The 15,902-nt window shown below is 49.8% G+C and overlaps 1 protein-coding gene across 3 annotated transcripts in view; it reads right to left on the bottom strand.

Annotated features, from left to right (window-relative positions):
- The window catches only part of LOC133092538 (protein FAM193A-like), a 171,055-nt gene that overhangs the window by 11,433 nt on the left and 143,720 nt on the right, over positions 1-15,902 (bottom strand). For all 3 annotated transcript variants that reach the window (XM_061191884.1, XM_061191885.1, XM_061191883.1), the window contains 4 exons: positions 15,046-15,319; positions 14,272-14,455; positions 12,973-13,203; positions 9,496-10,345 (listed from right to left, as the gene is read on the bottom strand). In XM_061191884.1, coding sequence (XP_061047867.1) covers positions 9,496-10,345; positions 12,973-13,203; positions 14,272-14,455; positions 15,046-15,319 — 1,539 coding nt within the window. The remainder of the gene's footprint in view (positions 1-9,495; positions 10,346-12,972; positions 13,204-14,271; positions 14,456-15,045; positions 15,320-15,902) is intronic.

The following is a 15,902-nucleotide window of genomic DNA, read 5'->3' as shown; positions in this document are numbered from 1 at the left end:
ACTGATGAGGGAGCCTCGGCGCCTCTGAGGGTTTTAATTCCCTCTTCTGCTCTGCCCACCCTGTTTGGTACCTGCCAGGCGCTCAGAGGCTCCATCCGTGCACACCTGGGTGCTGGGGGGCGCCGGCGGTGTACGCACAGCACCCGGCTCCACCCACGGACGAGTGCAGACCACCGACAGTGCTCTGTTAAAGCCAGTCTCCATTCCCTGTCCCCACCTTAGCATGGGACAATTTTTCGGAATCTTCAGTAAAGGACCCCCTTTCCTCCCATCACTGGGCATGTGCACAGCAGCGTAATGAAGGTGCGGTTTACCTGCATACCAGCAGCTAACACTGCTGAAGACTCCCAGCGCCATGCGGAGTGCCTTCACATCCGCCAGCTCACGGCAACGCCGCGGCCACCGAGGAGCCCCCGCACGCCCCCATGCACGACCACGGCCCCTCCCGCACAGACAGCTCGCAGCGGCCTGGGTCTTCCTCGACTCCGCCCCCCGCCGCTGTATCCCTGTGGTTTCAGCCACACCTGGATACCAACACCACCAAACCACCCCCGCCCCAGACCTCCTTCATGAGCGGCTCGTCCATAAAGCCACCTCCTCTGTACATCCACCCTTCAGGCAGCTGATCCCCAACGCGGGCAAAGCCGCAGCCGTTGTGATCTGCTGCAGCCGCTCCCTTTCTGACAGTGATCTAGAAATGATCCTCCCCCCCCACCCCCCTCCTCACACTCATGTCCCACCTGTCGCCCCTGTCACCATGCTGGGCACGTTCCTCGTCAACAGTTGCAGACGCCTGTCTCCATCCCACTGCTGCTGCTTCTGGGCTGCCACCCCAGCCCCCACCCGGGCTCCCTGGTCCAGGCCGCCAGCCCGCACGAGTCACCCTCACAACACGCTCCTTCCCAGCCACTGAGACCGTTCATCGGGCCTCCGCTGCACACCTACCACAGGCATCTCCCGGAGGCCCACTGGCTGACCCTGGTCAAGGAAGCAGTGATGCACGAGGAAAGGCAAGGTGGGCCAGGAGTGTTTACAGATGTAAGGAAGGTAAAGTCTTAGAAAGGCCGAACTCAAGTTATTCCATAAAGAAGTTCTAGAAGAGGAGTTGCTTCAACCACAGAAGCAAACACAGAGCAGACACGCCTGCTGGGAGCGCTCTCATTATAAAGTGATTTCTAATACTCTTCTAATTAGAACTGATCACCGGTATTGAAAGTCTTGGCATAAGAAAAAAATGGGACGAACTATAACCAGATTCAGCATCAGACATTTTTCACAACAAAACTTATGAACCAGGCTGGCAAGAGAGAGTGACCTGAAGAGTTTCACACCCGCCAGGCTGTCTGTTCACTGTTCAGACCGCAGGCTGGCAAGAGAGAGCGACCTGAAGAGTTTCACACCCGCCAGGCTGTCTGTTCACTGTTCAGACCGCAGGCTGGCAAGAGAGAGCGACCTGAGGAGTTTCACACCCGCCAGGCTGTCTGTTCACTGTTCAGACCGCAGGCTGGCAAGAGAGAGCGACCTGAGGAGTTTCACACCCGCCAGGCTGTCTGTTCACTGTTCAGACCGCAGGCTGGCAAGAGAGAGCGACCTGAGGAGTTTCACACCCGCCAGGCTGTCTGTTCACTGTTCAGACCGCAGGCTGGCAAGAGAGAGCGACCTGAGGAGTTTCACACCCGCCAGGCTGTCTGTTCACTGTTCAGACCGCAGGCTGGCAAGAGAGAGCGACCTGAGGAGTTTCACACCCGCCAGGCTGTCTGTTCACTGTTCAGACCGCAGGAAACAGTTTGCTTCGCCAGAGCTTGGAGGACTCTGTGCCCGACCCCTACTTGAGGACATGTGCCTGGGAACACCTCTACACAAGGACCAACACGGGCACCTAATGTATTCACGTGCAAACCTACAAATACTATGCACTCTGACAAAGCAGAAACAAATGCAGCTGAAAAATGGGAAGAGAAAGGACAGCAAAAGAGGGCAGAGTAGAGAAAACAGGGTCAGCGCACGGCTGTCCCCCAGGCAGTTAAGTGGTGCCACAGGCCCCCAATTGGAGCAGGGATGGGGCACTAGAGGTATAAGTGCAGGGGCAGCACCGGTACAAAGTCACAAACGTTCCTAAACACCAAGAATATATAGAAAGAAAGGCAAACATCTCACACAGAGAGAGAATCAGCGAATATAAAATATAAAATAGAGGACTTCCCTGGTGGCACAGTGGCTAAGATTCCACGTTCCCAATGCAGGGGGCCCGGGTTTGATCCCTGGTCAGGGAACTAGATCCCGCATGCATGCCGCAACTAAGAGTGCTCACGCCACAACTAAGGAGCCCACAGGCCACAACTAAGACCCAGTGCGGCCACCAAAAAAAAAAAAAAAAAAATATATACACACACACACACACACACACACACATATTATATGTACGTATTAAAAAACTAACAATTACAAAATGATGTCAGGGTTGTCCTATCAATACATGGAAACGGGCTCACCTCACCTGTAGATAAGACTGTCAATGTGGCTCACACAGCAGGACTGAGGTGTCTCGGCTGTATGCAAGGGAATGACCTAAAACCAAGTGACTCAGATAGGCCAGAAATGAAGGGATGAGGACAAAGGTGCCCCACCAGGCAAACAGAAACAGAGAGAAGGGGTAGCAATCACCATCTTAGACAAAGAATTCAAGCCAAAAGTGTGAAACACAACCAAAAGGACATTTTTAAACAATAAAAACCACAATTCAATATAAGAAATTAGTTAGGAATATGTACCAAGTAACAAAGAAACCACCTTTATAAAGCAAAACTACAGGAAATGCAAGAAAACACAGAAACTCAATAATAAATAACAGAATATATGTCAGGAGGACAAAAAACAAGTAAGGATACAGAAGACCTAAACCTAAACCTAACTCAAAGATATATCATGGATATAAATATACATTTAGTTTAAAACCATGATAACAGAGAAAATACACTTGTATCTCAAGTGAACACAGAGCAGTCACAAAAACTAGTCACAAAGAAAATACCAGTAAGTTTCATGAAGCAGAAATATTACAAACAATACTCTCGGATCACAGTGTACAAAACCTAGAAATTATTAACATCAACAAGGCTCTCCCACCTGGAAACCTAAAAGCCACTTATTAAACTATTGGGTGAAAGGGGAAAAGAAAACCACATGGAAATTACTGAATTTCTAAAAAAGAAACCAAACGGAAACATTATCATACACTGTGGGATATACTCAAAGGAATGATCAGAGAAAATTCAAGGTACTAAATACTTTGATCAGTAAAAATGAAGGAATGAAAAGAAATGAACTCAATTCCCAAATCAAAAAGTTAGAAAGAACAATGAAATAAAACAAAAGGAAGCACAGGAAAAAAAGATAAAAGTAGAAATTTATGAGGCAGAGAAAAAAACAACAGTATACCTAACTGATAAATCAAGAGCCTGGCTTTTGAAAATATTATATAGATAAACTATTAACTTTAACTAACTGAGGCAAATAGAATAGGGAGAAAGAAAGCACAAACATACAAAATAAGAAATGACAAGAGGAAAATAACCACTGAAAGAAATTTTTTTAAAAGTATGTACTTTGCAGACATCTATGTAAATAAGCTGGAAAACTGGCTGAAAAGATAATTTACTACGGAAATACAGTTTAGCAAAATTAACCTCAGTGAAGAAAGAAATACTTAAATAGACCAATTACCATAGAGGACAGAGAGAATACAGGAAACTACCCCACAAAAAAGCACTGGGCCCGGGGGCTGCACAGAAGATTCCTATCAAATCATTAAAGCCTAAATAGTCCCAATGGAAGGTGAATTGCTCTAGAATACTGAAAATGAAAAACAAACAAAAAAAGCTTCCTAATTCTTTATGAAGTATAACAGGTCTAAGAAGAAAAATTATGTTTAATCTCCGTAGATACTAGAAAACCTTTGACAAAAAATTCAACACTCATTCCTGATAAAATACTCAAGAAAAATAGGAATTGTTGGATATTTTCTTAACATGATAAAATATATAAACCTTACCCTAAAGCCAGAATCTTAATGTAGAAACACCAGATGTTTCCATTAAGTTCAAGAATGATGCAATTAAACAAGAGAAAACAAGAAGCATAAGAATTGGAAAAGGAGAAGTAAAGCTTTCTCTATTTGCAAATAGATAATAGAGTACCTGGAAAACCCCAGAGAATCAACAGTAAGACTCAAACAATGAAATAATCTGCTAAGGTAGGAGATATAAAGTTAACATACAGAAAGCAATAGCTGTCATATACACAAATGACCAGTTAGAGGAGCACTATCCAATAGAAATACAACATGAGCCACATACATAATTTAAGATTTTGTAGTAGCCACATTGAAAAAATTAGAAACAAGTGAAATTAATTTTAGTAATATATACTTTATTTAATTAAACATGTCCAAAATATTATCATTTCAATATGTAATCAATGTAAAAAATTATACTGGGACTTCCCTGGTGGCGCAATGGTTAAGAATCTACCTGCCACGGAAGACCTAAACAGACATTTCTCCAAAGTAGACATACAGATGGCCAACAAACACATGAAGAGATGGTCAACGTCACTAATCATTAGAGAAATGCAAATCAAAACCACAATGAGGTACCACCTCACACCGGTCAGAATGGTCATCATCAAAAAATCTACAAACAGTAAATGCTGGAGAGGGTGTGGAGAAAAGGGAGCCCTCCCGCACTGTAGGTGGGAATGTAAATTGATACAGCCACTATGGAGAACAGTATGGAGGTTCCTTAAAAAAACTAAAAATAGAACTACCACACAACCCAGCAGTCCAGTCCCACTACTGGGCATATACCCAGAGAAAACCATAATTCAAAAAGACACATGTACCACAATGTTCATTGCAGCACTAGTTATAATAACCAGGACATGGAAGCAACCTATATGTCCACTGACAGATGAATGGATAAAGAAGATGTGGCACACATATACAATGGAACATTAGCCATAAAAAGGAACGAAACTGAATTATTTGTAATGAGGTGGATGGACCTAGAGTCTGTCATACAGAGTGAAGTAAGTCAGAAAGAGAAAAACAAATACCGTATACTAACGCACATATATGGAATCTAAAAAGAACGGTACTGATGAACCTAGGGGGCAGGGCAACAATAAAGATGCAGACGTAGAGAACGGACTTGAGGACACGGTGGGGCGGGGGGAAGCTGGGATGAAGTGAGAGAGTAGCACTGACATATATACACTACGAAATGTAAAACAGCTAGTGGGAAGCTGCTGCATAGCACAGGGAGATCAGCTTGATGCTTGGTGATGACGTAGAGGGGTGGGATAGGGAGGGGATATATGGATACGTATAGCTGATTCACTGTGTTGTACAGCAGAAACTAACACAGCATTGTAAAGCAATTATACTCCAATAAAGATATTAAAAAAAAAAAAAAAAAAGGAATCCAATGCAGGGGACTCGGGTTCGATCCCTGGTCCAGGAAGATCCCACATGCCATGGAGCAACTAAGCCTGTGTGCCACAACTACTGAGCCTGTGCGCTGTAACTACTGAAGCCCGCATGCCTAGAGCCCGTGCTCCGCAACAAGAGAAGCCACCGCAATGAGAAGTCCGCGCACTGCAACGAAGAGTAGCCCCCGCTCGCCTGAACTAGAGAAAGCCCACGCAGCAACGAAGACCCAGTGCAGCACACCCCCCCCACAAAAAAAATATATATATATATATATACTGAGTTATTTTACATTCCTTTTTTTTTCATACTAGGTTTTCAAAATCTGGTTATGTTTTTACACTCACAACCCCCTCAATTTGCACCTTCCACACTTCGGTGCTCAGGGGTGACATGTGACTGGCTACTGCACCGGACGGACAGAGTTAGAAGGTATGATTGTAGAAAACACCCCGTTAAAATTAAAAGCAAGGAAGATTAAATACTTAGGAATAAGCTCAATAAGAAATGTGAAAAACCTATTAGAGAAAATTTAAAACATTCCTAAAAGACATAAAGTAGACTTGAACAAATGGAAAAACTCCCCTTGTTCTTGGGAAGGACGAACAACACCATAGACACCAATTCTCACTAAATTATCTTATAAATTTAATGCAATACCAATAAAGATACCAACAAGGTTTTTTTTTTTGTTGTTTTTTTTTTTTTAAGGGAGCTAGGCACACTGATATCAAAGTTCTTATGGGAATACAAACATGAAAGAATAGCCAGGAAAACACTGAAAAAGGCTATGAGGAGAGAAGAGCCCTGTAAGTCATTAAAATGTACAGAACCTCTAAAGTAGCTAACTCAATGCAATAATGGCGTGTGAATGAACACAGAGGAAAAGAAGAGGAATTCCAGAACAGACCTGAGGACACACGGTGTAGCACACGGTGGCATCCTGAGTCACTGGAGCAAGATGAGCTTTTTTATAACTGGTGTTGGGACAACCGGTTAACTATTTGTAAAAGATAAAGCTGGATTCATGCATCACACGATACAAAAGAATAAACTCCAAATAAATGTATCAGGGAGCTAAGTGAAAAAAGTGAAACCACGCTAATACTAGAAAAAAAGTTGGGCACATTCCTCCTTAACCTTCGTGTTAGTACAAACAATTATATCTAACAATTATTTAAAATCCAGAGAGGCAATAAAAAATCAATGAACTGACTATGTAAAGTAAAAAAGAAAAATTGTGCACGGCTAAAAAGCACTGTAAACATAGTCAAAGACAACAAGCTGGGGGAATATCTGTAGCATGCAATGCAGTTAAAAGGCTAATATCCCCAATTCATAAAGAACTCTTAAAAAATGGAAGGAAAAGACCAAAAACCCAATTAAAAATGAGAAAAAGATATGAAAAGAAAATTCACAGAAGAGATATAGAAACAGCCCTTAAAAATATGACCTCACTGTAATTAGAGAAAAATGCATATGAAAACTACAGGAATAAGTGCACCTAACAGATGGGCTCAAGTTACAAAGCCTGACAACACACTCTCTTGGTGAGGCTGTGGCCAAACAGGGGCTCAACGGGGTGGGAGTGCAATGCAGGGTTCAGAGGACCAGGCCACATCAACAAGCCCTGTCTGCACTGACCTCTGACCCAGCACTCCCGCAGAAACACCGACGCAGAGCACCTGCGCTCCGCCCCGCTGTGTGTCATTACAAACCCCGAGAGCGGGGCAGTGTCCAGCGGAGCCCACTCAGCACCTGAAACCACAAGGAAGAGCTGCGGACGCACATGGAGGGCCTTCGGAATACAGGATGTGGGGAAAAAGCCACGGGGAAAGGCATCTCTAATATGCCAACCTTTTGTGTAAAAAACAGAAAAGCAAATAAGAAACTAAGTAGGAATGGGAGAGGGAAAAAGAAATCAGGATTAAGGAGGGGAAACAAAACAAAATAGATACAATCAGAAACAAAGGAAGCCGGCTGCATTTCCTAGGAGTCCCCATGGCTGTACTAAATGTGCCACACTAGGTCCTCTGGGGGGAAGAGACCTACCAACCCTCAGGCTAGAGAAAGGAACCCTGAACAGACACCGAGGGCAGGTGCGCCGGCCCGTCTCCCACCGCGGTGGGAGGAGGCAATTCTGAAACCACCCCGTGTGCCCCCCCAGGACCGCAAGGAAGGAGACACACTGTGGTCCGCGGGGAGGGGGCTGCAGGGAGCGCAGTGGCACCGGAGCCGGACTGCAGTTATCAGGGTGAACGGGTGGTTTTTACCGCAGAGGTTAGATACCGAAAGACACAGATGTTGGGGTGGGGGGGGGCACGAGGAGCGCACACGTGCCCGCGTACACACACACGCTCCCCCTCCTAGGCCCTGTCAACCACACACCAGCAGCACCCAGGTCTGGGTCTCAGAGCCGGGACATCTAACTGTGCACAGAAGTGCTCAAAGCACAGCGGGGTGCAGGGGCCACGCGGAGGGGGCCCCCACCGACTGAATCTGGGGGCATCGAAATGAACAGTGTTAGGACTGTAAAGGACTGTAACCTGGAGCGTAAAGAAAGAATCCACGAACCCGCCCTTATGTAAGCAGTGAAGTAAACGAAAAACACACGGGGAAGGAGCGCTCTTCCTGTAGAACGCTGAGTCAGAAATGGAGAAGGAGTAACATCAGAAGAGTCACCATGATGTAGGCAAACAGCACAGTAATAATCCCCCCGGGCAGTAACTGTCGGCGACGGATGCTACAAGTAGTGGACGGATGTCTGATACGGCATAAGGGACTCGTCTCCCCATGAGACACTCCGGGTGAGCACAGGTCAGGTGTCAGCCTGGCAGAGGAGGGACGGCCCGACCACACGCACCACGGCCCAGGAGGAGAGTTACCACCACCGGGCAGCGTGCCTCCTGACGGCAGGGCACCCACCAACACAGACCCATCACCCCCAAGGCGCTGCCGCCAACGCTGCGTAATCTGAACCCGGCTGTGAAGAAACGGCACCAAACTGAAATTACTCTAGATAGTCATTTACTCTGAAAAATGGATGGGTCACACTCTCTAGAGATGTCAGGTTGTGAGAAAGTGAGGAACTGACCCATTAAAGGAAATTAAAGAGATATGACGTGTGACCCTGGGTTGGATCCTGTGTCAGGAGAAAACAACTTTGTTTCCTAGGACATTAAAGGGATGAACGGAGAAACATGAATAAGCCTACAGCTAGGTAACAGTCTTGTGTCAGTGTTAATTTCTTGATTTTAACAACTACACTGCACTCCCTGCAGCCCCCTCCCCGCGGTCCACAGTGTGTCTCCTTCCTTGCGGTCCTGGGGGGGCACACGGGGTGGTTTCAGAATTGCCTGCTCCCACCGCGGTGGGAGACCGGCCGGCGCACCTGCCCTCGGTGTCTGTTCAGGGTTCCTTCTCTAGCCTGAGGGTTGGTAGGTCTCTTCCCCCCAGAGGACCTGGTGCGGCACATTTAGTACAGCCACGGGGACTCCTGGGAAATGCAGCCGGCTTCCTTTGTTTCCGACTGTACCCATTTTGTTTCGTTTAGTTGTTAAAATCAACAACTACATCGTGCCCCCCCCCCCATCTGTATCTTGCTGTACCTGGTCTCTTGTTTTGAGGAAATACACACAGCAGTATTTCAGGGTAAAAGGGCACCATGTCTGAAAGCACTCTCATTTGGTTCAGAAAAGTAACCAAGAGGGAGAGACAGGACAAAGCAAGTGTGGTGACATGCTGAGCTGGATGGGAGTATGTGGGAATCCTTCGTACTCTTTCCTGCAGTGTGGGGGAAGTCTAAAATTACTTCAAGGTAACCAAATATAACAACAATGCCTACGTGTCCCTCATTGTTGGCGAAGAGGCCACACAAAGCACGAAGCCACGACACAAGACGGCAGCATCCACCTCCATGAGGGATGGACCCTGAGAGGCACCCGACCCAGTGCCCTCCTCGTCCCGAGATGCCCCAGCCAGACACAGGCCCCTTTCCGCTCTGCATTTACCGATTGAACTGCTGCCTCTGTCTCCCTTCTTCTTCTTGCTTTTCTTGCTCTTGCCCTTGGGCTGTGGAGAGTCTGCTGGCGCCGGCTTGCCGCCCTGCGGGTGCTCGCTGGGCGCGGCGGGCTCCGCGGGGCCCGGGCTCGGCTTCTCCTCCCGGACGTGGTTCAGCTGCTTTCTGTTGTTGTTGTTGCTGTTGACCTTCCTCTCCTCCCTCCTGTGGTCCGCCAGGGGCGTGAGGTCAAGCACTCTGGCCTTTGACTCAGCCTGGGGCCGGGGCCGGGGCTGGGCCTCTGAGGCTCTGGGGGGCTCCAAGGGCTTCCTCGCCGGCTCACTGCCCGCTTTACTGGTCTGCTTCAGCTTCTGCTTGCTGCTTCCTTCTTTGTGGTGATGCATCATGTCCAGGAGGAAGGACAGCGGCTCCTGCTGCTTCCCGTTGACCCCTTTGGCCAGAAGGAGCTTGGAGTCTCTGGAGGCCGCGGGCTCGGTGGTGTCCCCGTCGGCCCCCGGCCCCGGCCCCGTCTCTCTGTGGTCCATGTGTCTGGAGGGGGAGCGAGATGAGGTTTCTGGGTCTTCGGTCGGCTCCAGCGAGCCGTTGTGGATGTTGTCAGAGTTGGGCGCGGACTCCGTGGCTGCCTGGAAACTCCTAGCAAGCATGTCCAACTTGGGACAGTCTTTACTTGGCCTCTCCTTCTTCTTCTTTTTCACGGCTCTCAGCTTCTGAAGCTCCTGGAGCCGCTGAAGTTCCTCTTTGAGCCGCTCCTCCTCCTCCTCCTCCCGCCGCCGCTCCTCCTCTCGGAGGTGCAGGTGCTCCCGGGCCCGGGCCTCTGCTTCAAGGCGTGCTTTCTCCTCCAGCTGCCGATGTGAAAGGAAAAGGCAACTTAGGACAACAGTAAGTGCTCGAAAAAGTAAGACACACGCACAAAAATGAGATAAAAGCTGAATCGTGTGATAAGAATAGAAACCCTGAAAGGGGTTGTAATAGGTCAAAAGCTTAAAACACACCTCCATCAAAGCAGGGGGTGGTAGTCAACAAAAAATTCCTTAGAGCCTTTGCCCTAGCCCTGGGCACAGAGGGCAAGGTCAGAGCAGCTGCTGTGCTCCTGCCCCGCGTGGGCTCTCCCGTCTGTGCGCGGCGGGTGGGGGATAAACCGGACAAGAACGAGACTGATCACAAGGCAGCAGTTACACAGCCGCACCGGTGCCGCCAGAACCTTTCCAGGTGGGGAATGCTGCTGATGCCTTCATGTGGGGCAAAGCAACATTCAAGAAAATGTGTACTGAAAAGCTCGAAATTTCTTTTTCCCACCCTAGCCGGTAAAATTCCCAATATATTTTCACTAGTGTGATAGAGCAAATGACTTCCTACAATGTTCAACATGACGTGGCAAAGAGACAATGGTTATTTCTGCTGTCCAACTGGCAGGAAATTAATTTTCAACTCAAGCGAAGATTGTATTTTTTTAGTGACACACATTCCAGGAGCATAAATGGAAAAGATTCCTTCCGATTAGAAAACAAACGAGGGACTTCCCTGGCGGTCCAGTGGTTAAGACTCCGCGCTCCCAATGCAGGGGGCCGGAGTTTGATCCGCAGTCAGGGAACTAGATCCCGTGCGCCGCAACTAAGACCTGGGGCAGCCAAATAAATAAATAAATACTAAAAAAAAGGAAACAAACAAACACCCAGGAAGAGTAAGGAGAACGGCTCCTCCACCACTGGGCTCCAGTAAGGCTCGGTCTCGTAAGAGTCTTTGAAAAAAACATTTTGTGTGGGAAAATGTAAAGGTCCTTCCGAATTTAAATATTTTTCATGATGTTTCAGAAGGCAATATTTTTAAGAGACAACTTGCTTGTTTTCTAAATAACTTAAACATAAAATTAGGTTAAAAATTCAATGACAGGTTTCAAAAAACTGTAACTGGACAATTCATGCAGATGATTTAAAGTTCTTGCTCCATCTGCTAAAGGAAAGCTTTGCTGGAGGCAGCACCTGACAGACAAACTCCCGCAGCGTCTCCCGCAGTGGCCCCTGCAGGCACTCCAGGACCTCCAGTCTGCAGGCCCGACCTGCCACAGGACAGAATCTACAGTGAATCCAACCCCGGTGTGTGCTGCCTTCATTTCAACAACCGGCCGGCCAACCAGGGACAAGGCAGCTTTGTGGGTCCCTCTGCAAACGAGGTGCTCGGCAGAGAGCACGAAGGGTGTGAGCGGGCGCCAAGGACGACCTGGGATGCGCCTGCAGCATGGTCTGGATCCAGGCCGCCTGCAAGGACAGAGGATAGGAGTCCGGGTGGGGGCAGCCCTGAAAGCACCTGAGCCAGTCCAGAGGCTTCCGACGAAGCCCAGTGGCGAGTCCCCAGGGCCTCGGACCACCTGGGACCCCGGGCGCTGAAACACCCCTGGGTGGAGAACACACCTTCTCCCCACACCAGGTCTGGGGCAGAAGCAGGCCGCTCCCTCCAAGCCCCCTAATTAGACCTGTGGCCAATCCAGACCTATCTCGGGACCGGGGGTGGGTACAACAGCGGCAGTGAATCCACTCAGTTCGATCACAGCTACCTTAAGAGTCACGGCAACTAAGTTGGAAGCAACACCACACGACAAGTGGCCCGACCCTGGGTCCACTGTGGGCATGTCTCCTCCTTCACAGGGGCCTCACGTCCTCCCAAAGCAACCCATCCTACGGTCAGAACCCTGTGGCCCTGACGAGTCCCCTCTGGGCACAGCCCACACCTGCCTGCTGAGGCGGGCTCGTGGAGCCTGACACCTTCAGGGGGCTGAAACCGGGAAGAACCTCCAAAAGAACTGGCGGTGGGGAGGAAACCCTAGAGGAGATGCTGTTCCCATCACTTTCAACGTCGCAGGAAGTAACGGATACAATTTCTTCTGCGCGTCACGCTCACACGTTGAGACCGCGCTCAGGTCCGGCCGCAGCTCACCACTGGGCCAGCCTGGCCAGTCTCGGCAGCTACTTGCTTTTGTGGCGGCCCCCGCCCTAACGGTGAGGGGGCCGCCTGACTCTCGACATCACTGCCACGTGCAGGCCCTCCTTGGAGCGGTACCGCCTGATCCTCCTCTGTCAGCGGGGCCGCCCGGGGCCCTGTACCAGCCTCAGGTCAAAGGCGCTTCTTCAGCCCCAGTCTCCAGAAGCCCACAGCGCCCCGCCCTCGACAGCCAGGGCTGCTTCCTCTGCTTTCCTGGGAAAGAAGTTCCTTCGACAGACAAGAGGCGGAGGGGCTGCTGCAGCCGTGACGCTGGCCAGCACAAGAACCAGAGGCCTGTTTTAGAGCCATTAACAAACCCCTGGCACAGGAGGGGGCTCCACGGCCTGAAAGTACAACCTGGGTCTTGAAGCAGCGTCCAGTTCAGGCTGGCAGGGGCCGTCAGGGGCTCCTGAAGCAACACTGGGAGCCTGTCGCCCAGCCCCGAGCTCAGAGGCCCCCCTGGGAGGCCGCCTGGTGCAGACCTTCTGTTTACCTTTCTCTGCTTATGCCGTGCACGCTTGGCGGCCCGGGTGCTGCTCACGGGTTTGGTCTCCGAGCTGTTTATAAACTGGAGCAAGTCTTCCACCCTTCGATGGTCAACCACGCTCTCCCTTTCTGAGAGCTGATCCGTTTTCTTAGGTTGCTCTTCTTTCCTCTTGGTCAGCCGTAAACGAAGCTTTTCCCTCATTTCTGCATAATTTCTACTTGTTGGTGCAGCTGGAGGCTAAGACAAACGAAAACATGACGAAACGCAAGTTTTAATGATTTTGAATATACCAAATTTCAGACCATAGCGTTAAAAGTGAAATTTTTATTGCTCAAGTAACACACGTTCATCAGGAAAAGTAACTAAATAAAAGAAACAAATGGCGAGAAGGAGAAAAACCTTTCATCACCAATTACCTTTCAAAGGTAGTATTTTGGCACTGACCCGTCAAGCTTTACATATTCACAAAAAAATCTGGCAGAGGATTTACAACTATGTACACAAATGGTTATTTTTAAACTAAAAAAGAAACTATTATACATGCTGTAATTGATCTGCTTTTTATGTAATAGGGTGTGACTATCTTCTCACGCCAATAGATGTGTTTATAGTACTTTTTCATCCCCTCGCCGGTTTCCTTTTCAGTGCCGAAAAGACTGCTCACTGACTACTAAAAACACCTGCATGAGTTTAGGAAACGCGCAGAGGACTAAAGCGGAAAAGGAACAACTCCCAGGCCCTGCTCTTCCCGCCGCCCACCCCCAGACACCACGGCTGACGCCGCTTGCACGGATGAAATGACTGTCCTGGGGCACCACACAGCGTGGCTGCGCCTCACGGTACCGTGCGGTCAAGCAAGAGGAGCCCGCCTGTACAGGCTGCCCGTCGTGCGGGCTCAGCGACTCCCACGCCCGGCAGTTGGTAGGTCCTGTCTCATCAACTGTCTTAAAAATCACAATCAAATGCAAAATGCAGAGATGAAATACTCAAAACTAACTTTGGGCAAATACGTGTCATTATTTCTTCACGACAACTACAACCGAGAAGCGGAACCACTGTTTTAGACCGTATCTTGATTTTAATTATGCTCGCAAATAACGCTTTACACACAGTGTAACCATACCCTGAATTCAACCTGGTACATTATTCTTGCAAAGGAGTTTGCACATTTTACAATTCTAATTTAAACACGCAATTTACAAACATCCATCGCGAAACACTAATTTTACGCACTTAAGTGCGCTCTCCGGCACCTGCCCCTCCCCCGAGGAGGCCCTCCGGCAGAGGAGAGGCCAAGGCACTTACCCCGCCGTGCCCGAAGAACTCACAGTAGCAGCAGTCACAGTACTTGCCCTCCTTCTGGTTGGTGGAGGTGGAGGTGCTGGAGCTGTGCTCGGAGCAGCTGTCCTCGTCCGCAGTCTCGTCCCCGTCGTCCTGCTGCGGGTCATAGACGCCGTTCTCGCAGCGATGCCCTTCACAGTCGGGGTCGCTGCAAAACCGCACAGGGCCCGTCAGCAAGCAGCCTGCCCCTCAAGGGGCGCGAGCATGGCGAGCGGTGGCCGAGGCTGTTCTTTCCGACCAGCCTGCCCTCGCCAACGAGGCGCGGGGCCTGCACGACCCAGGGGCCGCGCAGGTGGGACAGGCGCAGGCCGGCGGGCACACCCAGAGGGGCTTCTCAGGTGCACACACACGGCCTCTCCACTGTCCCTCCCACCACCATTTCATCCTGGGGGATGTCAGGGCGGGGGAGTGGCGGCAAGTTCAAAGGTAACGAACACTGACTTTTTAAAGAAAGCTGTTGAGCGTCCGTTGCGTTGTTCTTTGCTCAGTGTGTAGCAAACGCGACTTCAAAACACCCACGGGCCCCCCTGCCGTTGCCGGCGGTCTGCGCACAGACCCACAGTGGCCCTGGGCTCTGCGGAACGGGCCGAGACCGGAGCCCGCCCCTCCCCGCTGCCGGTCCCCGGCTGGTGAGCTGCGAGGCCCCAGGCGCCGGAGTGTCTCGGGCGGTCCTGCAGGGTTAGGTCGCACGGCACCCATTCTGAAGCGCGCCGGCCTCCCCCGCCGGCCCGGGCTCACCTGCAGACGCTGGGAGGCGCGCTGACGGAGCCGTCTGTGGTGGGGGCCACGGGAGCAGGACAGAAGCTCTTGCGTGAATCCGCAAACCCGGGAGAGGTGGCGGCCGTTTTGGGGAAGGACGGGGCTGCGAGACTGGCAAGGTGAGGCGCGGAGGCTGGAGAGAGGGCGGCGGGAGGGAGGGCGGGAAGCGGCACCAGGCCTGTGGGGCTGTTCCTCGGGGCCGCCGGCACCCCGTGCCTGTGATCCTCCTTGTTGATGCCGTGAAAGACGTCACCTGCGTTCAGAGATGCCAGAGTCACTGCCAGTGGCCAAGGTCAGGCAGACGTTCAGGCTTCTCTAAGTTAAAACTTTTTTTTTTTTTTTTAAAACCAACTTTTGGTCTGAAAATGTTCAAATCTATAAAAAACTTGAAGGAATAGTACAAAGAATACCCATACACCCTACACCTAGATTCAAAACTATTTACTATTTTGTTATATTTACTCTCTCTCTCTCTCTCTCTCTCACACACACACACACACACACACACACACACACACACACACACTTTATTGGTGGCTTAACATGTCGAAGCAAGCTGCACTCACTCCTAAACATTCCAGCCCGGACTCCTGAGAACATGCACGCTTTGCCGTAAAACTTCGACACCAGCGCCAACTACAGACAATTAACCTCGAGGTGACATTCTCATCTCACGTACAACCCCATCCAGACTTCCGGCCTCTCCCACAGTCCTCTGCAGCTTTTCCTCCAACCCAGCATCTTTTAAACTTTCTTTTTTTCCTTCCACAATGCTGACACTTTTTGAGTTGAGGCCAGCTGTCCACAATTCTGGATTTACAGTCTCACGTCTGATT

This window comes from Eubalaena glacialis, chromosome 5 (assembly GCF_028564815.1).
Source record: "Eubalaena glacialis isolate mEubGla1 chromosome 5, mEubGla1.1.hap2.+ XY, whole genome shotgun sequence".
Taxonomy (NCBI): domain Eukaryota; kingdom Metazoa; phylum Chordata; class Mammalia; order Artiodactyla; family Balaenidae; genus Eubalaena; species Eubalaena glacialis.
The sequence above is the reverse complement of the archived record's forward strand: the minus strand, read 5'-3'. Positions and strand labels throughout refer to the sequence as shown.